The sequence below is a fragment of the Malaya genurostris genome, chromosome 1, assembly GCF_030247185.1.
Source record: "Malaya genurostris strain Urasoe2022 chromosome 1, Malgen_1.1, whole genome shotgun sequence".
In the NCBI taxonomy this organism is placed as follows: domain Eukaryota; kingdom Metazoa; phylum Arthropoda; class Insecta; order Diptera; family Culicidae; genus Malaya; species Malaya genurostris.
This window is the reverse complement of record NC_080570.1, coordinates 30665679-30690564: the sequence shown is the minus strand read 5'-3', so window position 1 is coordinate 30690564 and position 24886 is coordinate 30665679. Positions and strand designations below refer to the sequence as shown.

Sequence of the window (24886 nt, the reverse complement as noted above, 5' to 3'; positions counted from 1 at the left end):
TAAACGATAATCACCGACGATTATTATTGGTGATGATAGCTGATTTTTGATTTTTTGAGAACGATAACGCCAACACTGATATCAAGTTACAGTTTGAATAATATTGAGCATTTTTGCTGCACGTCCACTGTTTCCTAAAATAAAGTAAAAGAAAGTAAAAATTACTTAGAATTGATTTAGTTTGTTTTTGTCTTATCCTATGAGACATTAAAGTCAATGGAAGCAACAAATCATGGTGTTCTGAATGTAGTAATACCAGTATTCCGAATAGTCACTAGTTATGGTAGCCTAGTGTGGCGTAATTTACTGAACTATAACGTACAAATGTTCGTAACAGTTTTATGTTTGTATTGAGAACAGCATGCAAATTTTTTTTTGAAATAGTATAAAATTACACGAGAGTCTATTGACATTTGAATCGTCCATGTTTATCGGGTTGATTGATTGAAAAACATCGATTAGTAACGTCAGTCCGTCTTCCTTTGACTGTTCTACTATTTTATTCCAGTAAAAAAAAAAACAGTGATAAACTTTGGTTGAACAAGTTTTATTTAATGTTGGTAGCGATTCGTTCCACTTTTAGATAATTGCCTTCAACCGGTGACAGAACAAAAATCTTGGGATCGAACCGGATCTTGTCGGGTGTACGTGAAGACGGCAAAAACCGGAAACTCCTCAGCAGCGTGATCAATCCGACCTTGGCTTGCATCACTCCAAAGCGGAGTCCGATACAGATCCGAGGTCCTTCTCCGAACGGAAGGAAACTGTACGGATGCCGGGAGGATACCACCTCCGGTAGGAACCGGTTGGGATCGAATCGTTCGGGATCTGGATAAATGTCTTCGTCGTGATGGATCGCATACACCGGAATAATGACCCCGGTGTGCTTAGGAATCACATGCTCAGAGTCAGGAATTCGATAATCTGAATCCGGGGCTCGGTTCAGACTTTCGATGGGGGGATATTTCCGTAGTGTCTCTGCGAAAAGGTAATCCCAGTGTTTACAAAATCTGTGATTGGAATGGAGTTTACTCACCATTGATGACGTTATCAAGGTACTGCATCTCCATCACCAAATCATACGTGATCTTACCGTTGTTTCTTGTTATCGCACTCTCTATCTCGTCTCTTAGCTTCTCCTGAATGTCCGGATTTTTGGCCAGTTCATACAAGCAGAAGTTCATTGTTGTCGACGAAGTTTCAAATCCTGCTATGAAAAACACAAAACACTGTGCTGCCATTTCATCCACAGTGAGGCCCATTTCGGTCTCTTCAACTGTTTCTTCAGGGTTTTCCGTCAGTGCTACGTTGTTTTTAATCTGAATAAGCAGATTCAGGAAATCATTCCTCTGGACGTTATTTTTCTCACGAAATTCTACGGTCTCCCGCGTGAGCCCAATGAAAAATTTCTCCACTTCTGAGTCGGTCAATTTCACTTTCAAGAAACGTGAAACATTTTTAAACAGTGATGCAAATACTAATTTCAACAAATTTCCTATGCTTTGATCTAATACTTTTTTACCATACTTCAGAAACTCCGAGTCTGGATTATTAAATGTGTTACACTCGATTCCGAAGGCACACGTTCCAATCACGTCGGTGGTAAATCTAGATACAATATCCTTCATTTCAATCTCCGGCTGTCGGTCATAATTTTTCATCATGAAGTTTTCGAACTCTTTCGCGACATCAATTATCATCCCGAACATATTCTTCATGCGGCCCGATGTGAAGGTAGGGGCTAGCTTTCTGCGCATCGACCTCCAAGGAGCGCCCTCTAGTAGAAACAGATGCCCGGATAGAGGATCCGCTTTGGGGTCGTTGTATATACCTCGATCGTGAAAGATACTGAAATCCCGTACCAGGATTGTTTTGACCAGATCCAGATCGACCACGGTCACCGTTGGAATCACAAAGAAACTGAAGCCACCGAAACGTTCACCTCTGCGTTTGAACTCTTGGTACAACTTTTGATTGAGGTAGCACCCATGTATGTTTGAGATTGCTCCTTTGAAATGGCCATAGAGGAAGCTTTTCGCACGAACACACGGAAAATTTCGATCCGACCAAAAACGATGACGACTTTTGATATAGAGATAAACAACCGACACCACCAAACAAAGTGCTACAAGAAGCACGCTCGTTATCGACATTTTTGTGCTATCTTGCGACGCACGAAAAACACAACCGTCCTGGAGACTTGTCCGATAAGTACTGATCCGAAAAAACCCGAGCAGAGGATCTATAACGGATTCGCAAAAATGTGCAATCTCATCGTTGTTGTTTCATTTTCATTTTTGGCCTTCTCATATTTATGATACTTATGTAACGTCGACATTATTGTACATCATGAATCTGTGTTTGTCACGGTAGTATCAAGTATGTATCACGATACAGTGCTGATTTCATGTTGCATACCTTGTGATCGTTGTAACGTTACATGATACAGCAAATTTGAAATGCTACATACAGATAGTGCTTGATCTACAAGGTAGAATTAGCTTTTTCGAGTCGATGAGTAATACTGTTTACAATAATAAACGTTGAACGGATAGGAAAGAAAAATGTTTTTTGTTTTGAAGGATTTTGAGAGGTGAAGTGATGTAGAACTGGATTTTAGAGCTAGACAGAAAAAAAACTGTGTAACTGGCATTCAAATTCAACACACCTCTTTACCATAACTAGAATGATATAATCTCCAAATAAATGAGAGAGGAAATGGTCTCTCTCAGCTCCACTATTCATTCCATTTGATTTCTAATACTGACACTTTTTTGAATACAGATCGGAACGACTCGAAAAGCGGATTGGGATAACCGCGATCGAAGATTTGAGTACAAACCGGGACAGCTGAAACAGCAACAACTCGAACAACTCTAAAGGCGGATCGGCATAGGCAAATTGGAGTATGGACCGAGATAGCCGAGTAGATTTGAACCGGTTGACGGCCATAATGTAGTGAGTTCGAAAAGAACCCGATTTTGATTACGTTAGATGCGAACTGGACGGCTACGATTCACTTCATTTGAATGCCAATCGGAGTTCTGCGACTATGTTATTAACAAGTGATTCGATCGTAAATAGGAACGAAAGAGGATTAGATTAAATGTAGGCGCAAGGTTTTTAAGAAACACAATATTCGTGTAGAGGCGAAGTCGCGTTTTGAACACTATAAGATTCTATTAGTGAGAAAAACAACGGAATATTTATCATTGAAGACGATAACGAGCTGATCCTGAGACGATATGTGATTCTAACTTGGAGGTTTGCAGTTGGATGCAGTTATGAAACGGCACAAGTTTTAAATAGTATCTAATTTGCAATGGTTTTCAAGGAATATCGATACATCGAACGTCGCCTTTCCTCGATTTTGAAACGGAATCCCCGATGCCAATTTAATTTCGTCGATCCGCATCGATCCGATCATCGCTGCAATCGCACCATCATTGGACCATTCTTCACCATACGCATCAACCGCGTCAACCTGAAAAAGCTTTACGTTTACATTATGTATCGCTAGCGCAAAACAGTGAAGATCCCAATAGCGTGATTAAGAGCATCGGACGTTTTGTTTTGTTTCGATTATAGAGATGGGCCTGAAAAGCTCCGACCTATGTTCGTGGTTGGGAATCAAACCCAACCGCGTAAAAGACATCGACTAACTCATCACCAGAGATTTCTAGGTTAGAAATTCAAACATCCTCAGAGCGTGTTGCAATGGACTGAAAATTCGAAAAAAATATCTTCGGGTTTTCATTTCTCAATTAGGTATGATACACAAAACAGGTTCAACGAGCAAGAAAAAAGAACAACGTCCTTTTCAAAAGTTTGTAAATATTGTTCAAAATCAGCGAAAAACTTGATTTTCGAAAGTCAGCAACAAAAAATATCTGCAGCATTTAATAAGAAATTTGCAGAAGATAAATCTACAGATCTGGCATCTCTGCTCATCACGCTATATTCTTCCCGGTGGATTTTGTCGACCCGCATCGGTCCGATCATCGGACCGATTGAGTACGGTATTGACCCGATCGTAACGCTTCAATCGGACAGTTCTGCACCATTCACATCAACCACACTTTCGTTGTGTATCGCTAGAGGTTGCGCTCTCATTCGTGGCGAGAAGTCGCCTTCAACAGGCAGCAGCAACAACAGGTTTCCAGTAATCGCATTCAGATTCTGGTTAAGAATTTAGTTTCAGACTTCAGACTTGAGTTCTAGATTACAGGTTCAGAATTTCAAACTATGACTCTACAACTGATTCCTAATTCTGGATGTTTAGGGGTTTGGCTAACATGACCGATTTCACTATTCTTTACATTTCGTCTTCGACTCGTCAGTACAGAGCAGTTCAAATTGAACTGCTTAGTGCAAAAACTAAGACGTCAGAAAATATATTGTATAAATATAAAAAAGTGTTTCACAAATAGCGTTAACTTTACGTCTGCTTAGCGGTTCAAATTGTACTGTCTACGTTTTTGCACTGAGCAGTTCAATTTGAACTGCTCTGCACTGACGTGTCGAATACGGAACGTAAAGAATAGCAAATTTTGGAGCTGTATTCAGTGCCTTAATTCAGTTTCCAGAACACGGATTTAGGGATTAAACTTCAGAATTCATGAACGAAACTCAGGATTTGAATTTTAGACCTTCTTTCCAAACCGGAATTTTATAACTGAACCAGAAATTAATTACTTTATTCAGTTTCAGAATTTTATTGTTGAGTTCAGTTTCAGAAATTGCTGAAACTAAATTCGGAACATGGATTGTGGAGCTAGATTTTGGAACTGAATTCAGGCTCGGAATTCATTTCCATTTTAAGAACTTAATATTTGAAAAATGAGTTCAGTTTCATAATTCTAGAATCCAATTTTATGACTTGATTTCTTCCAAGACAAAATTTTTAGTTTTTAGAAATCTCAAAAATCCCTTCCGATTTTTTTTACATATTTTTTTCCGAGCTGATACCAAAATCGTTGACGTTTCATGAAATTCTAAGGCATTTGACGTCAAACTTTTTTTTTTGGATTTCAGAATTTTCATGTATCCTTTGGTGATTTTTCAAGATCGAAAATTTCAATCTTTGACCGCCGTACCACTTCCATAGGAACTCTTCTGGGGAGCTTAGTATTAATCTCCCAGAATTTCGTAATATTTGATAGAATCGGTCAAAATTTCACAACACGAAAGTGTAACGAGGTTCCTTTTCTCAAGCCTGAACTAGTTGTTCTGTGAGCATATTAACTGTTGGACATTTGCAATTGGAGTTTCACTTCAAACAAGAGCGACTGTGTCATCCAACTTCTGGTCGTTTGTAAAAAAAAAAAACAAAGAAAAGTGGACTTCAATGAGGAACATTCGAACAGTCTTCTTCTAAACTTCTTTGCAAATCGAACGTAAAAATCATCAGTTTAGTGCAAATCAAGAATAGTTTGATTAGCTTTGCTCACTTTTCGTAGCGTGAAATGCCATAATTTGGCCCTTCTGGAAGCCAGAAATGAATCCTGTACAAAATTTTGATAGTTTCTTTAACTGAATTATGCAAATCCGAAATGAAATAATCGACATCAAAATTCTATATGTTGCTATTGTTGTGGCCGTTGGAATTGCTCATTTGTGAAAAAACCACAAACGAAATCACGTAAACAGAAACCTCTTAACTAAAATTTAGTCAGCTTGAAATTTTTTTTTTTTTTTTTTTTTTTTTTTTTTTTTTATATTTATTTATTTTTTGACGCGTAGCCTACGTCGCGCGCGGGCTTTTTTCATAGCCTTTCGGACAAATTTTATCTAGAATAATGAAGTGCGGTGTAAAATCGTGTGTTAATATTGACGATCGCTTCCTTTGGAAATGCGAATTCTGTGAAAAATCGTACCATTCAGCCTGCATCGGCGTGCAGCGGCATCAAGAAAATTTTATTCTGGCATTTATGGTACCAGTGTGTGCCGACTGTCAACATTTAATAAGGACAGGAGCTGAAACTCTAAAACTACTTCATCTACAGGAGCAACTTCTAAAGCACACGAAAAATCAAACGGAAACGTATCACCGGACCACTGCAGACATGAAAACCCATTACCTGGAAATATTCGACAGTGTCGAGCGCTTGCTCATCGACGTGAAGCAGTCATTGTCCAGTATCAGCAGAAACGACCACAACATTTGCGGTAAAGTAGGTCAGCGCATACAGTCATTCGAGGCCTCGTTACACAGTGCCATAAAAAACGTTAGCGATTTTAGTAAAGTCAATGACCAGCACATCAAGGAAATGAGCGAACGGCTTCTTCGCCTCGAAGAAAAATTCTTACTACCTACCAAATCAGAAGTCCCTGCAATAATACCTAACACTATTCTGGAAGAATTGAGAGATGAAGTCAAAGCAATATCGACTTCAATCTCCAGTATCGGAACCAAAGACCAAAATACCAAACCTAAGTCTCTAGCTGAAGAACTCAAAGAGAAGGAAATTCAAACATGCGACAGTGGCTGGCGCTTCATTGGAAGTAATAAAATCTGGAAACGAGACTGGAGTGAGTATGACAAGAAACAGCGTACTCGACGGCTGCAAGAAAAACAAGCTGAAAAAGCAAACCTCAGACGAAAACATCGGAAGCGGAAACAACAAAATAATCCAAATTACAGTATACGCAGTAAAAACAACAACTACACCAACAACAGCAAACACGACAACAACAACAACAACAACAACAACAACAGCAACAACAACAACAGCAGCAGCAACAACAACAACAACGACAATAATGTGCACTACAACAGCAACTTGAACACTAAAAGTAACAATACCTGCCACAACAATAACAATAATATGTCATTACAATATACCTTACCCTTGGACAAAGACCTACTAGCAGCTGCACGGGTTCAATTCTCCGGGAATCCAGGTGCAGATATTGCCTCAAAATTCATAAATTTTCAAAAAGGTGAAACCATCAACCCTTACAAAGGAACAAGAAGTATTCAAAACAACACTACTCCGGACTTAGGAAGTAATGACATCGAAGCTGCACCATCCACTAACTATGTGAACACATCTTCAATATCACAGAACGTAAATACATCTACAGTATCACATGACATGAGTACAGACAGCCAATTCGAAATTGATCCAATGCGTCCTCCAATTGTACGTCTTACTTCACAATCTGCAAATGGCGACGAACGCTTCTTGAAAGCAAGACTTCGTGACCCGAAAATAATGCACGTCGTCCGTCTGTATTTGTCATACATGAAAAATCAACAATCTACAGTATGCATCGAGGGTATGACACCAACTAGTATAAAAATGCTATTAGCATCAGAAGGCCTTCCAACAACACCTGACCACCTTTTACGAATCTTCATCGAAGTGCATCAGGAATATGGAATGAAACCTAAGGAAGCGCAGGCCGACCTGGACTCTTATGGGAAATTTTTGACAAGTGAACACATACGCCGACTCCAACTAATCCGGGAAGCCGAACACAATTTTACAAGGCCGAATTTTCGGAAATAACGACGCCCTCTGACGAAGGAATAGAAACAGGAATTAGTAATGTAAGTATTTCAGAATTCTCAAAAACTTCTTCGCTTCATAGACAAAATGTGACTGAAATTTTGGTCTATTGCCAAAATTTCAACCGCATGAAAAGCCCGGCCAAAATGAAAGAAATTCATCAAAATTTAATAACCTCCTCTTTCGACGTAATCCTTGGAACTGAAAGCAGCTGGGATGAAAGTGCTAGAAGCGAAGAAGTATTTGGAAATAATTTTAACGTATTCCGGCACGACCGAAATTTATCTCTCTGTCAGAAAAAATCTGGAGGTGGAGTCCTCATAGCCATAAACTCTTGCTTTACTTCTGAAGAAATTATTACTCCTAAATATAAAGAATTTGAGCATGTATGGGCAAAAGTCTCAATATTGGGAGAAGAACATATTTACTGCTCTGTCTACTTCCCACCAGAAAATGCGAACAAATTCTCTTTTGAATTATTCTTTCAATCTTTAGACACAATTATTTCGAATATGGAACCCGAAGTAAAGCTACATATTTTTGGCGACTTCAATCAACGTAATGCGGACTTCATTTCTGACATTGAAAATGAATCAATCTTACTCCCAGTCGTTGGAGAAAACGAAACATTGCACTACTTTTTCGACAAAATTTCTAATTTTGGCCTACATCAAGTAAACTCCGTAAAAAATCAACAAAATGCATATTTAGACCTTCTTTTCACAAATTGCACAGAAGACTTTTGTGTGAATGCATCAAACCTGCCATTATGGAAAAATGAAGCATTTCACACCGCAATTGAATATTCATTATTTACACACAATGCATCCCTTCCCTACGACTTGGAATATGAGGAAATGCCGGAATACAATAAAATTGACTTTGAAGAAGTCAAGTGTAGACTAAATATAATAAATTGGCGGAACATACTGAGTACAGAAGGAAATGTCGACGTCGAAGTAAACAAATTCTATCACATTATAAACAAAATATTATCCGAAACTTTGCCCATGAAAAGAAGAAGAAAAAATCATAACAGCAAATTACCTGTATGGTTCAATTCACAACTAAAACATTTGAAAAATAGGAAACAAAAAGCACACAAAACTTACAAACAAGAAAAAAGTGACGCTCATCTTCAAAATTACTTAAATCTATGCAATCAACTCAAAATAGCCATTAACACAGCACACGAAGAATACAACCGCAAAATTGAAAACGAAATAAAGACTTGCCCTAAGAACTTTTTTAACTACACAAAAACTAAACTAAAAAGCAACAATTTTCCATTTCAAATGCACCTCGACGAACATGTAGGGAAAAATAGTACAGAAATCTGCAATCAATTTGCAAATTTTTTCCAAGAAGTATATACATCTTATTCAGAAACTGACCGTGACCGTGAATACTTCTCTTTCATACCTGCATTTTCTAGCTCCATCTCTGTAAACTATCTATCAGAACATGACATTTCGACAGCACTGAAAAACTTAGACGCCTCAAAAGGGCCTGGACCTGACAGTATACCACCAATATTTTTAAAAAATCTTGCTGAAGAACTTACACTACCACTACAACTACTTTTTAACTTATCACTTAATAAATGTACTTTTCCTAAAGCATGGAAATCTTCCTTTCTTGTACCAATATTTAAATCTGGTGCAAAATCTAACATTCGGAACTACCGTGGAATAGCCATTATCTCATGCATTCCAAAATTATTTGAAAAAATTGTAAACGAAAAACTTTTTCATCAACTTAAAAATGTAATAGCAAACAAACAACATGGCTTTTTTAAAGGCCGCTCAACTACAACAAATCTTTTAGAATTTATGACATTCACTCTGAATGCAATGGACGCCGGCAACTACGTAGAAACTCTTTACACTGACTTTAGCAAAGCCTTCGACCGTATTGACATACCTTTACTTCTACACAAACTACAAAAATATGGCATAAAACATACTCTTCTTGAATGGCTCAAATCATACTTAACGAATCGTGTACAGGTAGTCCGCTTCCAAAACATTCTGTCTGAACCAATTAATGTAACATCTGGCGTACCTCAGGGTTCTCACTTAGGGCCTCTCCTTTTCATTTTACATATAAACGACATTTCCTTCATACTCAAAAATCTGAAAGTGCTTATATATGCAGACGACATGAAACTCTTCATGGAAATAAAAAATATCAACGACGCTGTAATATTCCAGAACGAAATCAATCTATTCTACATTTGGTGCTGCAAAAGTCTACTCCAACTTAATGTAAAAAAATGTAACTCAATAACTTTCAGTAGGAAAAATGAAACTATACCCACAAACATACATCTAGGAAATCAACTTGTAGAAAAATGTAAAATTGTAAGAGATTTAGGCGTAATCTTAGACTCCAAGCTCACTTTTGTGGAACACTACAATACCATAATCAATAAAGCAAATAGCATGCTGGGCTTTATTAAACGCTTCAGTCATAACTTTCAGGACCCATACACAATAAAATTATTATACACTACATATGTCAGACCTATTTTGGAATATTGCAGCCTAGTATGGAATCCATATAATATTATTCACGAAGAACGCATCGAATCTATTCAAAAACAATTTCTTTTATATGCACTTCGTAAATTAAACTGGACAGCATTTCCTCTACCATCATATGAAGCACGCTGCATGCTCATCAATATACAAACACTTAAAGAACGCCGCGACCTTGCAATGCTTTATTTTATCAGCGACATTATTTCTCAACGCATTCAATCACCTTCTTTATTATCGCAACTAAATTTTTATACACCTAGCCGTCAATTACGAACCAGGAAATTATTTTTAGAAAGAAACACTAGAACAAATTATGCAAAATACAGTCCAGTCAATCGAATAATGCGCCATTACAATCAATACTGCGAACATCTTGACCTTACTATGTCAAAAAATCAAATCAAATCTCAGCTTTGTCGTAGAAATAATGCGTAGTATGTAAGTGAACATTGTAAACAATTTATATGTAGTCTACATTTGCTTGACGAAATAAAAATAAATAAATAAATCAATCAATACATCAGTTGCTGGTCGTGTTTGCATTGGAGAAAAAGAAAACGAAAAGTGGGCAACGATGGGGAACGTTGTTCAAAGTCAGTCGTTCTAATGGCTCTGAATATTATCTAAAGAACTATAAGGATTACTTCTTTGCAAATCGGAGGTAAAAATCATCAGTTTAGTGCAAATCAAGAGAAATTGGTTTAACTTTGTACAGTGCTAAACTCATGGCGCCCTACTTCCTGAAATACAAACGTGATCATCCGTATCCAAATAGTTATTTCCAGAACTTCAAAGCCACTAACGGTCCTTTTCAGGACCCCAAAAGTAACGTAAAAAACTTATTTGGAAAACTGTCTTAAACTGTCGCCCCAATTTCTAGAATGCAAAAGCAACCTTCCGAAATCGAATTCAGGACTACAAACAATAATAAATCAGGGGGACGGGTGTAGCGTGATGGGTAAGTCGATGCCTTTCACGCAACCCGCCTGGGTTCGATTCCTATCCCCGCACATAGGGTCAGAAAGTTTTTCTGACCCGAAGAGGTGAATGACCTTGAAGTTAAAGCCTCTATAATCGAAACAAAAAAAAATATATACTAAATCAGGATCATGTAAAAAATCTCTTTCAATTTTAGAATTCAAATCCACAGATCCAGATTTGAGGTCCATTATCCCGTTCCAGAAATCAAATCCAGACTAAGAATTCTGGTCCAGAATCGAAGTCCCGATTTTAGGTTCAGAATTCAGATTCTGCACTCAGATCACGTATGCATGTTCAGAGGTTAGGGCAAGTTACTCAATTCAGGTCCAGGTTAAAGCTCCAATTATAGTACGGAATACTGGTCTGAAATTCAGATCTTGGCTTAGAATCCATGTACAGAATCCAGGTCCAGATTCAGAATCCAAATAAAGAATTCTGTATCAGTTTCAGAAAACAGAATCAGGATCCAAGGTCACAATGCAAGTCCAGAACTGCATCCTTGTATCTCTGTCAATTTTTTTGAGTAAAAATCTTGTTTGGAACCCTGAATCGAGCTCCAGAGTGCTGCTCCAGATTTGGACCCGAAACCTTCTTCGAAAGTTCAAACCAAGAAATCAGGTTCAGAATCTCTGTCAGAATTCTGGTTCAAAAGCCATGTCCAGATTCAGTATTCAGATCCAGAAACCTTGTCGGATATCCAACTCCAGGGTGCTGGTTCAGAATCCTGGTCTAGGTTTAGAAGCTCTGTCAATAATTTAGGTTCAAGTTTAGAATTGAGGAATCCTAGAGAACTCAGGTCCTGAATCCAATTCAGGCTCACAGTTCAAGTTCAAAATAGGTTTAAAGTTTAGTTTCGGAAACTCTGTCTAACTCCAGGTCTAGAATCCAGATCCATGTTCCGAACATAGGTACTGAACTCTGCTTCAAGTTCAAAATCCATATTCGGATTAAGAATCTCTTTCAAGACGCCAGGTATTCTGATCCAGAAACCTTGTTCGGTAGTTCATTATTCTAATCCAGTGTTCAGGACCAAAATCTAGATCTAGATATCGCTTAGTTTTTACTGGGTGAGAGGACTTGGGAGTTCTTCTAACAATCATAGAACCAAATGCTAACGGGAGCGGGTCATTTCGCCGAATGCCGTTTCACCGAAAGTCGTTTCGCCGAAAGGGTCATTTCGCCGAAAAATGTATGTCTCCTGTATAACTGATGTGGCGCAGCCACATAACCGAAGCCAAGATGACTCGGACGCCGACTCGCCGTCGGATGCGGCGGCCTTTTGCATACAAACCTGTAACCGCCACGTTTGCCCGCTCTACTAAGAGCTAGGTTTCTTTGCTTTAGTTAGGTCCGAACGAGCGGTAGCGATATGGCGTTGCCGCAGTAGATATTTTTTTCATGTTCTCTCAATAAACGGAAAATTCCACATACATTTGCCTTGTAGATACACCTATGCAATTGCTTTGATGCTTAGTCGCTAATAGTCAACAAGTTTTCTTGGGAACTCCGTTCTGAGGTTCATGAATCAATCTTTATCCAAGAGTGCAAGAATCAATCTTTATTCAAGTAGGTACAATTGTAGGTCAACAAAACGGGCGTTAACGCTATCATCTTTCATTTGTCTTTATTTTAAATCAATTCTAATTACGATTTTAAGACGATTTCAGGATTCGGCGAAATTGCCCTTTCAGCGAACTGGCTTTCGGCGAAGTAACCCTTTCGGCGAGATGACCCTGATCCATACTAACAAATGTAATAAACACAGTCACAAATGTAATAAACACATTTTTGTCACCAAAACTTATTTGTTTGTCATAATTTCCCCTGTGGAAAGTCGTCGCTTGAGAGTCACAAAAAAACGGTTTGACCTCAAATAAACTGTTTGATTTAAAATGTTTTCGTTTTTGTCTCTCACACAAGAAGTAAAACCAGAACGAGAAATGGCTCGAAAAGTTGCTTTTGAACGAGCTCTTAAAAATCATAGTGTATTCCACATAAGCCACAAGAAAACACACCTGATTCAGATATTTTCTCCATTACCCAACGAAAAGGCGGTCTGAAATAATGAATGATAAAATGAAAACAATGAAATTCAAAAACATGCGTCATAAGCTTTCAGAGACAGTTATAAATCCGTCCGCAACCTTCTCCAATCCGGGAAAATCGCTCTGCCAACTGAACTACTGTGGATGTTATGATACACAACGCAGAAGGCTTCCGGCTAGCCAAGAACATGGAATTTGATCTGAATGTCGGTTAAGTTCACATATAAGTTGATCCCCTGTGATCCAATTTCGCACTCAAAAACTTCATTCCTCTACCAGTCGATCTCACTTTATTCCTCCTGTAGAGCAATGACAAGTGAGGTCTTGAATTAACAATTCATTTCTACCGCGTTGGGATTGGGAAGCAAATTATTGTTTGTATCATTTCTATCTATTTTTTATTTAAATCTCGAGTTAACTGCAAAAATGTTAATTGTCGCGGAATTTTTAAAAAGTATTCTACTTGGTGGGCAGTAGAACGACTAATATATTTAAAATGGGCATTCGACCAAAAAAGTTTGTCCATTTCTTATAATAATAGATACAGTGCAATAATAGTAATAATAATAAAAACCAACATAGAGTATTCAGTCGTTTATTCGTGTATTTTAATAATAGTAATTAGTAGCTTCGTAACGAGAATGTACCGACTCCAGATTTAATGAGATGAATTTCTAAAATTCCTCTTCGTGTTTTGTTACAACCCTCGAGTTAGTTATTGGTAACATCGTAAAACTTATTCCAGGAAAACCATCTCATACTTTACAATAAATATTCTTCAAATCTGCTGCATCCCAAGTCAGTAGGATAGTGTCATTTAAGGCGTTCCAACCGCACATTCCAACTGCCAGCAGCCGGACTTAGCCTCAGTGAGTTCGGTTTAAACCGTATCTGACTGGCAGAGCCGTTCGGTACGAATCGAAAATTGCGCACCAACGTTATAATGCCAATTTTTATCAGCATTAAACCAAATTGATAACCGATACAGCTGCGTGGGCCTGCCCCGAACGGAAGATAGCAGAACTGGTGGGTTGAAGTTTGCGTCCCGTTCGGCGAAAAACGTTCCGGATCGAATTGTTCCGGGACGGGAAAATGGTCCGGGTCGTGATGTAACGCGTAAACGGGAATCACACACAATGCTCCACTCGGTATCCGGTTGAGTGAGTTCGATTGAGACACCCGACAGAGGTAGTCTACCGGGGGATACATCCTAAGTGTTTCTGAAAACCGATGGATTAATAAAAAAAAAACAAGATTATCGGAGGGCTCCAATAACTTACCGTTAATCACCTGGCTCAAATATGTCATCGATGTGGCCACTTTGTAGTCTAGCTCCATCCCATTCAGCGAGTGTTTTATTTCCGACCGCAGACGATCCTGAATAAGTGGATTTCTGGCCAGCTCATAGATACAAAACTTCATTACAGAGTTGCACGGCTCTAAACCAAATTTAACAAAACTGAAACAGTGACCGGATAACTCTTCCTTAGTAATCTTCTGTTCCCGGTGAAGTCGAATAAGTCCCTGTAGTATATCGTCCTTCCGAATCCCGTAGCACTCCCGATGAAGAACCGTTGCCGTGGTCAGCCCTATGAAAAATTTTTCCTCCGATGAAACCATCCTTTTTATTTGCAAAACTCTGGCAAAATTTGGAAACGACACCAAAATCCATTGTCGGAATAAGTTGAACCAACAAAACTCCGTGGTTCGATCGCACATTTCACGAAACTCAGTTCTCGCTAACTGTATCGTGCGACAACGAACTCCGAATACGCACGTGCTAATCACGTGCGTAGTATATCGGCCAACAAAATCCTCGACGTCGGAATCCTCTCTGTCAATGTTCTTACTAGTCTCTACGCGCATTTCCTCCGCCACACCGGCCATAACGGGAAAGATTCGTTTCATCATGTTTGCATCGTATAATGCGGTAAGTTTTTCGTGTGTTTTTCTCCAACCTCTCTCAACGTGCTCAAACAACGTATGACTCATCAGATCATCTCTGGCGTTCGAATGTAATCCGTCCGTTTGAGATAACATTCGCCGGGCCAGTTCCGAGTCAACCAGTAGGATCGATGGGATGCAAAAAAAGTTAAAACCCCCGACGGACAGTTCACGCCTTTTGAACTCCCTGTAGATCTTTTGCAGAAGCGTGGACGAATGTTCCGTACTCCAGATGCCTCGGACATTTCCCAACAGCAGATGAGGACCCGCCGTGTGAGGAATTCCCCGACGGGTCCAGTACAATTTCCGAATTTGCAAAATACAAAACCCCAACAGGGCCAAAATCAACACAACACTTGCGGTCATGTTGCAGTTGCTGACTGAGCACTGAAGCCTCCAACGTTTGAGCTTTCCGTTCATTGTTCCGCACGCTACTGAATGTTATCAGTGCGCAGCCGCACGCTTCCAAAAGTTCAGTCCGTCCTGATTTGGTGGATTATTTGCTCACCTCCCTGCCGTGTCGAACCAAGCCAGTACCGTTGACGTCACTACCTTAAAACGAACCTTGATCTTCGAAGTACAGCGAAAATTTTTCGTTCTTGAAAATCATTTCTCGTAGACGCTCTCGTTGTCGAGAGCTCTTGCTCTTTGTATGTAATACGCGTAGGCGTACAGTCATAAGATATGATTTTGCAGTAAATGTGATTGAAGGCAATCATTAGAAGAGGGCAAATCTTTGTTTACTTTCGTTTTCGTTGACTATTCTATGATCACATAGAATGATGACTACAGCCACTATCTTGCGATCTGACCTGAAGAAATCGTTTGGGAATCTACGCCGTCCTAATTGAACGAATTGTCAAATTGATTAGTTTTTCAAGCAGTTTACGAACAATTTTTTATTAATCGTTTTTTTCGAGCAATTTTTTTGAAGCAGGTAGCAGTTTTTTGAGTAGTTTATCAAACAGTTTTGAAATCAGTTTGTTCAAGCAGTTTCAGCAAGTAGCGCTTTCGAGTAAGTTTCCGGGCAATTATTTACAACAGCTTTTTTACGTAGATTATCGACCTGTTTTGCAAACAATTTTTGATCAGTTTTATCATGAAGTTTTCGAACAGATTTCTTTTTTTGAAGCAGTTCTTTCGAGTAGCTTGCTCGAGTAGTTTTTCAAACAAGCAACACTTTCAGACAAGTTTTCAAGCAGTTCTTTAGAACAGCTTTTTCAAGCAGATTTTCGGGCTGTTTTTCAAACAGTTTTTTGATCATTTTTTAAGCAGTTTTTCTAACAACATTTCCAAGCGGGCTTGCGAATATCGAGCAATTTGTTCATTCAACTTTTTCCCCAGGTTTGTAAACAGTTTTTTCAAGCAGTTTCTGCAAGCACCGCATTCGGGCAAGTTTTCGAGCAGTTCTTAAGAACGGCTTTTTCAAGCAGTTTTCGAACTGTTTTTCAAACAGTTTTTAATTAGTTTTTTTAAGCATTTTGTCAAACAGTTTTTTTAGGCAGGTCTTTCGAGCATTTTTTCGAGCAGATTTTTTAAGATTTTCGAACAGTGTTCAATAAGATTTTTCCAACAATTTTTTCGAGTAGTTTTTCAAGCAGCTTTTTTAAGCAGGTTTGCAAACAGTTTTTTCGAACAGTATCAGAAAACAGCGCATTTGGACAAGTTCGTGGAGTTCTTTGGAACGGCTTTTTCAAGTAATTTTTGAGCTGTTTTTCGAACAGTTTTAGAAAAAAAATTCAATTAATTTTTTCGAGCAGTCGTTTCTTCAAGCAGGTCTTTCGAGCAGTTTTTCGGATAGTTTTTCAAACAGTTTTTTCGAGCAGTTTTTTCAAGGAGATTTTCGAACAATTTTCGATAAGCTCTTTCCAGCAATTTATTTGAGTAGTTTTTCAAACAGCAGGTTTGCAGTTTCTTTGGTACGGCTTTTTCAAGCAGTTTTCGATCTGTTTTTCAAACAGTTTTTGAACAATTATTTCCAAGCAATTTTTTCTAGCAGTCGTTTTTTCAAGCAAGTCTTTTGAGCAGTTTTTCGGGTATTTTTTCTAACAATTATCTCAAGTAACTTTTTCAAGCAATTTTTCGAACTGTTTTCGATTAGTTTCTTCTAGCAGTTTTTTAAGTAGTTTCTCAAACAGCTTTTTTAAGCAGGTTTGCAAACAGTTTTTTCGAGCAGTTTTTTCAATAATTGTTTTAGATCAGTTTTTTTCATGCAGATTTTTAGGTAGTTCTTTCGAGTAGTTTTTTGAACAACATTTTCAAACGGGTTTGCAAACAATTTTTCGAGCAATTTGATCAATCAGTTTTTGAGCAGTTTTTCAAGCAGATTTTCTAGCAGTTTCTCAAGCAGCTTTTCGAACAGCCTTTCAAGCATCTTTAATGTTTTTCAAATTGTTTTTCTAGCTGTTCCTTCAAGCGACTTTTCAGGAAATTTTAATGAGATTTTTTTCGAACAGTTTTTTAATAGTTTTTTGGCAGTTTTCGAGCAGCTTTCAAACGATTTCTTAGAATAGCTATTTGGTTTATTTTTTCGGGTAGCTTTTATAAAAAAGTTTTTAAAGAAGCTTTCGAGTAATTTCTCCGAACTGTTTTATGACGCATTTTTCCGATCAGTTTTTCAAAGCAGCTTCGAACAGTTTTTTCTAGCAGTTTTTCCAGCAATTTGTTCAAATAGCATTTTTGAATAGTTTTCTTCAGCGCAGCTGTTTAAGTTTATTTTTCAAGCAGTTTTTTTAAAGCACTTATTGGATTTCGAGTTGAAGTTTTTTGAAACTCGAGCAGTTTTTTGAAAAGTTTTGTCAAGCAGTTTCCCGGTAAATTATTTGGAGCAGTTTTTCAGGTAACTTTTCAAGCTGTTTGTCAAGTAGTATTCGAGTAAATTTTTTGAGTCATTTTTCGAGTAGATTATAGAGCAGATTTCGAACAGTTTTTGCAGAAGTTTGGGGATATTTTATAACTGGTGTTTCGAGCGATTTTTTCGAACAGCTCTTTAGCTTGATTCAGTAATTTTTCTAGAAGTTTTTGAACCATTATTGAGCAATTTTTCAAGCACCCTTCAAACAATTTTTCATGAACTTTTTTCGAGCAGTTTTCTAAGCAATCTTAAGCAGATTTCGAGTAGTTTCCTATCAGTTTTTTCAAGCAACTTTCGAAGCAATTTCGTTGAAAATATTTTCGAGCAGTTTTTATGTAGTTTTTCGAGCAGCTTTCAATGAGAGGAACGTAGGTTTTTTGAGGAGCTTTTCCAAACTGTTATTTATAGCAGCTTTTTTAACATTGTTAGTTTATAGTTGGTGTTTCGAGCGGTTTTTTCGAACAGCTCTTTAGCTTGATTCAGTAATTTTTCTATCTGTCTTTGAACCATTTTCGAGCAATTTTTCAAGCAGCCTTCAAATCATTTTTCATGCACCTTTTTCGAGCAGTTTTCTAAGCAATCTCAATTAGTTTCCTAACTGTTTGTTTAACAGTTTTTTTCGAGCAACTTTCGGAACAATTTTGTTGAGAATATTTTCGAGCAGTTTTTATAGTAGCTTTCAAGCAATAGAAGAGAGGTTTTTCGAGGAGCTTTTCCAAACTGTTATTTATAGCAGCTTTTTTAACATTGTTAATATATTGCTGGTGTTTCGAGCGGTTTTTTTGAACATTTCTTTAGCTTGATTCAGTAATTTTCCTAGCAGTCTTTGAATCATTTTCGAGCAATTTTTCAAGCAGCCTTCAAATCATGTTTCATGCACCTTTTTCGAGCAGTTTTCTTAGCAATCTCAAGTAGTTTCCTGTTTATCTAACAGTTTTTTTTTCAAGCAACTTTTGTTGAGAATATTTTCGATCAATTTTTCTAGCAACCTTCAAATAATTTTTCATGCACTTTTTTCGAACAGTTTTCTAAGCAATTTCAAGTAGTTTCCTGTTTGTCTAACAGTTTTTTTCGAGCAACTTTCAGAGCAATTTTGTTGAGAATATTTTCGAGCAGTTTTTATGTAGTGTGTCCAGCTTTCAAGCAGTAGAGGGTAGGTTTTTCGAGGGGCTTTTTTAAACTGTTATTTATAGCAGCATATTAGGAATGTTTTAAGCAAATTATTCCATGCAGCATTCGACCAATTTATTTATTTAGCTTTGTTTTTCGAGCAGTTAGCTTTTATTTAGCTTTGTTTTTCGATTTATTTAGCTTTGTTTTTCGAGCAGTTTTTTCACTCATATTTTCAAGTAGTTTTCCGATTCGGTTTTCGAGCAGTTTTTTGAGCAATTTTTCGACCAATTTAGTTGAGAATTCTTCGAGCAGTTTTTTCAAGTAGTTTTCCGAGCAGTTTTCGAAAAAGTTTTTGAGTATTTTTTAGCAGTATTTTGAAACATATTTTCAGGCAGCTTTTGAGTAACTTTTTAACTGTTTTTCGAGCTGTTTTTTTTTAATAATTTGTGCAGTTGTTAAGTTGCTTTTAAGCTATTTATGGAGCATATTTTTCCAGTAATTTTTAGCAGTTTTTCAAGCCACTTTTGAATAGTTTCTAAAACTGTAATTCGAGCAATTTTTTAGTAATATTTTCGAGCAGTTCTTTGAAGCAGCTTTTTGAGTAGTTTTTTCTAGCAGTTTTCTTCAAGAAAGTTTCCAGTTTTTTTAACTATTGCTCTAACATTTCTTCTAAGCAACATTTGAGCAATTTAGTTGAGAAATTTCCGAGTTGTTTTAGTGTAGTTTTGTCAAGCAGTTTTCTCGAGCCGTTTTTTAATTAGTTTTTCGAGCAGCTTTGAAGCATTTTCTTAGAGCAGCTTCTCCAGTAGTTCTTTTGAGCAATTTTGTTGAGAATTTTTTAGAGTTGTTCTTACGTTTCAGTTTTTCTAACAGTTTTTTCAAGCGGTTTTCCGCTCAGTTTTTCAAAGTAGCTTCTCGAACAGGTTTTTCGAGCTGGGGTTTTAAACTTTTTTCGAGTAATTTTTCATACAGTGTTTTCGTGCAGCTTATACAGCAGCTTTCGAACAATTTTTAGGGCAGTTGTTCGGTCATTTTGTCGGTTTTTGACTGATTTTTCGTGCGGTTGTTTCGAACAGTTCCATAGAGCAACTTGATTGAATAATTATTCGAGCAGTTTTTTAAGCAGCTTCCGAACTTGTGTAGCTGTTTTTCCGATCGTTTTTTTGAAGCAGATTGAAGTATTTTATCGAGCAGCTTTTAGAGCAGATTTGGAGCAATTTTAAATCAATTTTTCGAACAGGATTTTTTCCGAAAATTGATTTCATTATTTCCGAAATATGTAGAGTCCGGAGACCTGCTACCAAAATATCAAAAACCACAGTTCAACAGTTCGAACAACCCCATAGGATGTTCCTTATAGTTTTAACGAAATGTTCGATTCACGTAATTTATTTTTGCGAACCAGATCCCAAACAACATATTTCATGGAAAGAAAATTTTGGAAATGAAAATATTTGCTTTAACAATATTCATACTTCGTACTTAAACTGATTTGACAAATAAGTGCGGGAAAACAATGTTTGAATTCCATTCAAAATCCAAGATCGCGACTTCCGAATAATCGATATTCTTTGTAAACCTTGTTCAACATGTTCATTTTCGGAATGGATTTGACTAGTGGAATGGATTCGACAGGAATGTATACGACACCGATAGAAATACACAAATGAGATGTCTTTCTCATGTAGCTATAATTAACACTACTTAAAATATGCAATTATAATAATTGTATAATTGATATACTCATCAAATGAGCGTGTATCAGTTCCGCGTCACGTTCGTACGGGTTCGATCTTAAAATACATTCCCGATTGAGGTGCCAGCAGAAACTTTGTCGGGTCAAACGCCAACTTGGAGTGAGTCCTAGCGTTTTCTGAGAATCGAAAGTCCCGCAGCAGCGTCACCAAGCCTATTTTGGTTTGCATCAGCCCGAAGCGTAATCCAATGCAGTTACGAGGACCAGCTCCGAACGGTAGATAGCAGTATGAGGGACGCGTCCGGACAATTTCTGACCTGAATCGTTCCGGATCGAAACGATCCGGGTCCGGAAAATACTCCGGATCATGGTGCATTGCATAGACTGGTATCTGGAAAGCCGTACCTGCCGGTACTGTTAACTTCGTGTCCGGAATGGTATAAGCCGTGCTGGAGACACGAATCAAATTATCCAATGGAGGATATTTTCGCAGAGTTTCTGAAATTAGACAGCTAGTTAAATAGTGCGTTGAATGTGCTAATCTGATAACGATTACCGCTAACGACTCGATCCAGCAGTTCCATTGACATTAAAGCTTCATAAGTTAATTCACCGTTGCTCCTAGCAATCGAGTCCTCAAATTCCAATCTCAACTTTTCTTGTATGTCGAGATTTTTGACCAACTCGTACATACAAAAATTCATCGTCGCCGATGATGTCTCGATTCCAGCCGTGAGGAATACAAAACATTGCGCGGCAATTTCACGAATCGTCATTTCTTCACGCGTGACTTTTCCTTGGTCTCTAATCTCCAACAACAGATCCATAAAATCGTTTCTCTTTAATCCACTATTTTCCCTCAAAGCCACGGTATTACGGGCAAGTTCCATAAAGAATTTCGTCACATCCTTGGGTAACAGTTTAACACCTAGGTTCTTCAGCAATGTTTTGTAGCGTCCTCCAAGGAATAGTATCAATAACTGAGTGACATCAAAATCGAGAGCTTTGGTGGCCATTCTCTTGAACTCGGAATCGGATTTTTTTGTCGCACTAAATTCAATTCCGAAAGCCACACGGCCTATCACATCCATCGTGAACCGCTGCAGTACATCCTTTATCTCCAAATCATCCCTGTGGTAATTTTCCGCCATAAATTTCTTCAGATCCTGTGCCACATTTATCACTCCACCGAACATATACTTCATCTTGCCCGATGAGAAGGCCGGTGTAAGCTTCTGTCTCATCGTTTTCCACTGGAAACCTTCCAAGTTGAACAGTCCACCACTCAGTGGATCACCGACCGTATCCGAGAAAATCCCCCGATCGTGGAAGTTGTTGAAATCCTTCACCAAGATGCACTTCACCAACTCCGGATCAACGATCAAAATCGCCGGTTGAATGAAACTCATGAAACCTCCCAGTTTCAGACCTTGTCGTTTGAACTCCCAGTACAACCGTTGCATGAGATAGCAGCTGTGTTCCGTTTGGCCAATTCCACGCAAATTTCCGAACAGCAGATGCGGTCGGACAGCCACTGGAAGGCCTAACCGGAGCCATAGTTCCTGTTGACGGCGTAGGAAATAGTAGACAGCCAGGGATAGGATCAAGAATATCGTTGGGATCGAATAGATAAGATCCATTCTGTCGAACATTGACTACTAGAACTACTAGCGGATCATATTTATACCTCCATTCGAATTCGCATTGCACGTGAGGGTGCAGTTTTTGAGTATCATTGTTGAACTAGCGCAGACTGAAATTAAATGGCATGATCCACAGAAACATGTTTGCATATTTAAATTGTGTTCGTTTTGTACTATTTTCATATGGCACAGTTCGAACTTGTTTCTGAAACTCTGTGAATGACGTATTGCATCGCAATTATTACTACAATTTTACTAGACTAGACTGTCCTCTGCCTGTCAAATCATACCTTTATACTTCTCTGCTAACACGAATGGAACATTAAAGTGACAATCAGATAAGTGTAGGAGCTCTACACAATATAGTCAGGATTGTCAGTATCCTTTATCACTATGTTAATCTCATTTGAAGGCACACGGTCATAACTAATCACAGCTTTCGAGTAATTTTTTAAAAATTCGAGCAGTTTTCAAGCAATTTCTCGAGCAGTTTTTTTCAAGTAGCACTTCTTTAGAGAAGCTTTTTAAGTCGATTTTTCGAGCAGTTTTTTTAAAGCAGTGTTTTAAGAAGCTTTCGAGTAAATTTTTTTAAAACTAGAGTAGTTTTTTTTTTCAAACCGTTTTCGAAATAGTTATTTTGAGCAGTTTTTCTAGTAGATTTTCTAGCTGTTTGTCTAGCAGTTTTCAAGGAAATTTTTTGAGTAGAGCCGATTTCGAATACTTTTTAGAGAAGTTGGAAGATATTTTTTCTGGTTTTTAGCTGGTTTTCAAGCGCTTTTATCGATCGGTTCTTCAACATGAATAAGTAGTTTTTCGAGCAGTGTTTTAGCCTTTTTCGAGTAAGTTTACACAAGACACCCAGACACTATTTGAAGGTACCCGGTCCTAACTAAACACAGCATTCGAGTAATTTTTTTTAAATTCGAGCAGTTTTTCAAGAAGTTTTTTCAAGCAATTTTCCGATCAGTTTTCGAGTAGCACTTCTTTAGACCAACTTTTTAAGTTGATTTTTCGAGTAATTTTTCAAGAAGCTTTCGAGTTTATCCTTCCAATTCGAACAGTTTTCCAATTAGTTATTTTGAGCAGTTTTTCTAGTAGGTTTTTGAGCTGTATGTCTAGCAGTTTTCGAGGAAGTTGGAAACTGATTCTTTTTTTTGAACCGATTTCGATGACTTTTTAGAGCAGTTTGGAGATATTGTTTCTGGTTTTCAGCTGGTTTTTAGCGGTTCAGTTCTTTAGCATGAATAAGTAGTTTTTCGAGCAGTGTTTTATCCTTTTTCGAATATTTTTTTAAACAACTTTTCGAACAATTTTCTCGAGCTGTTTTTAAAGCAGCTTCCAAGCCGCCTTCAAGTAATTTTTAGACTGTTTATATAGCAGTCCTTTCGAGCAACTTTCGAAGCAATTTTTTTGAGAATATTTTCGAACAGTTTTTATGTATCGAGAAGACTAGTGTTTGATGAACAGAAAAGATGTTTGGATGTATGGTATCGGTCGGAAGACGGTCAGGATGTAAACTATGTTCGATGTATGCTCTATCATGCCTAACCGTGTTTTAGAGCTGTGTCTATCACAAGGTTCAGGGTGGCAAAATGATAGCGCGTATGCACGGAATGCATAAGAACGCAGGTTCGAATCCTGTCTCACAGCGTATCTTATTCCAAAAATTCATCTTTTCTGTGAGTTTTTCATTCATATATGTTTCCACTCAGTCATTGCAAACACTGAGTTTTGATGTAGTTTTTCGATCAGTTTTCAAGCAGTTCCTTAGACCAGCTTCTTGAGTAGTTTTTTTCGAACAGTTATTTAGAGCAGCTTTTTACTAGTGTTTTTTGTCAAGCAGATTTCGAACAGTTTTTGGAGCGATTTATTAAGCTGTTTTTTTGAGCAATCTTTTGAGCAGCTCTGTACACTGTTTTGCTTTTTTGAGTAGTTTGCTCAAGAAGTTTTTTTGAAGTAGTTTTCCGCTCAGTTTTTAGAGCCGTTTCTTGAGTAACTTTTTGACCAATTTCGTTGAAATTTGTTCGAGTAATATGTTCAAGTAGTCTTTCCGGTAGTTTTCGAACAGTTTTTCGAGTTTCTTAGAGCAGCTTTTCAAATAGTTTTTCCCAGCAGGATTTTGAAGTAGATTTTCAAACAGTTTTCGAGTAGTTTTTTAAACTGTTGTTCTAACAGTTCTTTCGAGTAAATTTTGTTGAGATTTTTTCGAGCAGGTTTTGTACAGTTTTCGAGCAGATTTCTAGCTGTTTTTTGAATAGTATTTTACAACAGTTTTTCAAAGAGCTTTCAAGTAGTTTTCAAAACTATTTCTTTAACAATTCTTTCGAACAGTTATTTAGATAATTTATTTAGCTGTTTTTTCGAACAGTCTTTTGAGCAGTTCTGTACATTGCTTTGCTTTGAAGTAGTTTTTTTTTGTTCAAATAGTTTCCCGCTCAGTTTTTAGAGCCAATTTTGTTGAGATTTATTCGAGCAATATTTTCATGTAGTTTTTCGGGTAATTTTTGAGTAGTTTTTCGAGTTTTTCAGAGCAGCTTCTGTTTTTGAAAGTAC

The 24886-nt window shown here is 37.7% G+C and overlaps 4 protein-coding genes across 11 annotated transcripts in view; 1 reads left to right on the top strand and 3 right to left on the bottom strand.

The window, feature by feature from the left end:
* LOC131435824 (sodium/calcium exchanger 1) overlaps positions 1 to 24886 on the top strand; it is a 367945-nt gene that overhangs the window by 311017 nt on the left and 32042 nt on the right. The gene's annotated exons all lie outside the window — the stretch shown is intronic.
* Positions 532 to 2281, bottom strand: LOC131435914 (probable cytochrome P450 6a14). The gene is made up of 2 exons (XM_058604191.1): positions 1037 to 2281; positions 532 to 978 (listed from the first exon to the last, which is right to left on the bottom strand). Exons 1-2 carry the CDS (start codon positions 2151 to 2153, stop codon positions 548 to 550), a joined length of 1548 nt encoding a protein of 515 aa, XP_058460174.1. The 5' UTR covers positions 2154 to 2281; the 3' UTR covers positions 532 to 547.
* LOC131435928 (probable cytochrome P450 6a18) lies at positions 13541 to 15547 on the bottom strand. Its single transcript, XM_058604232.1, has 2 exons — positions 14364 to 15547; positions 13541 to 14303 (listed from the first exon to the last, which is right to left on the bottom strand). The coding sequence occupies exons 1-2, from the start codon at positions 15445 to 15447 to the stop codon at positions 13897 to 13899; spliced, it is 1491 nt and encodes a 496-aa protein (XP_058460215.1). The 5' UTR covers positions 15448 to 15547; the 3' UTR covers positions 13541 to 13896.
* On the bottom strand, positions 20646 to 22330 carry LOC131435920 (probable cytochrome P450 6a13). The gene is made up of 2 exons (XM_058604219.1): positions 21247 to 22330; positions 20646 to 21188 (listed from the first exon to the last, which is right to left on the bottom strand). Exons 1-2 carry the CDS (start codon positions 22328 to 22330, stop codon positions 20767 to 20769), a joined length of 1506 nt encoding a protein of 501 aa, XP_058460202.1. The 3' UTR covers positions 20646 to 20766.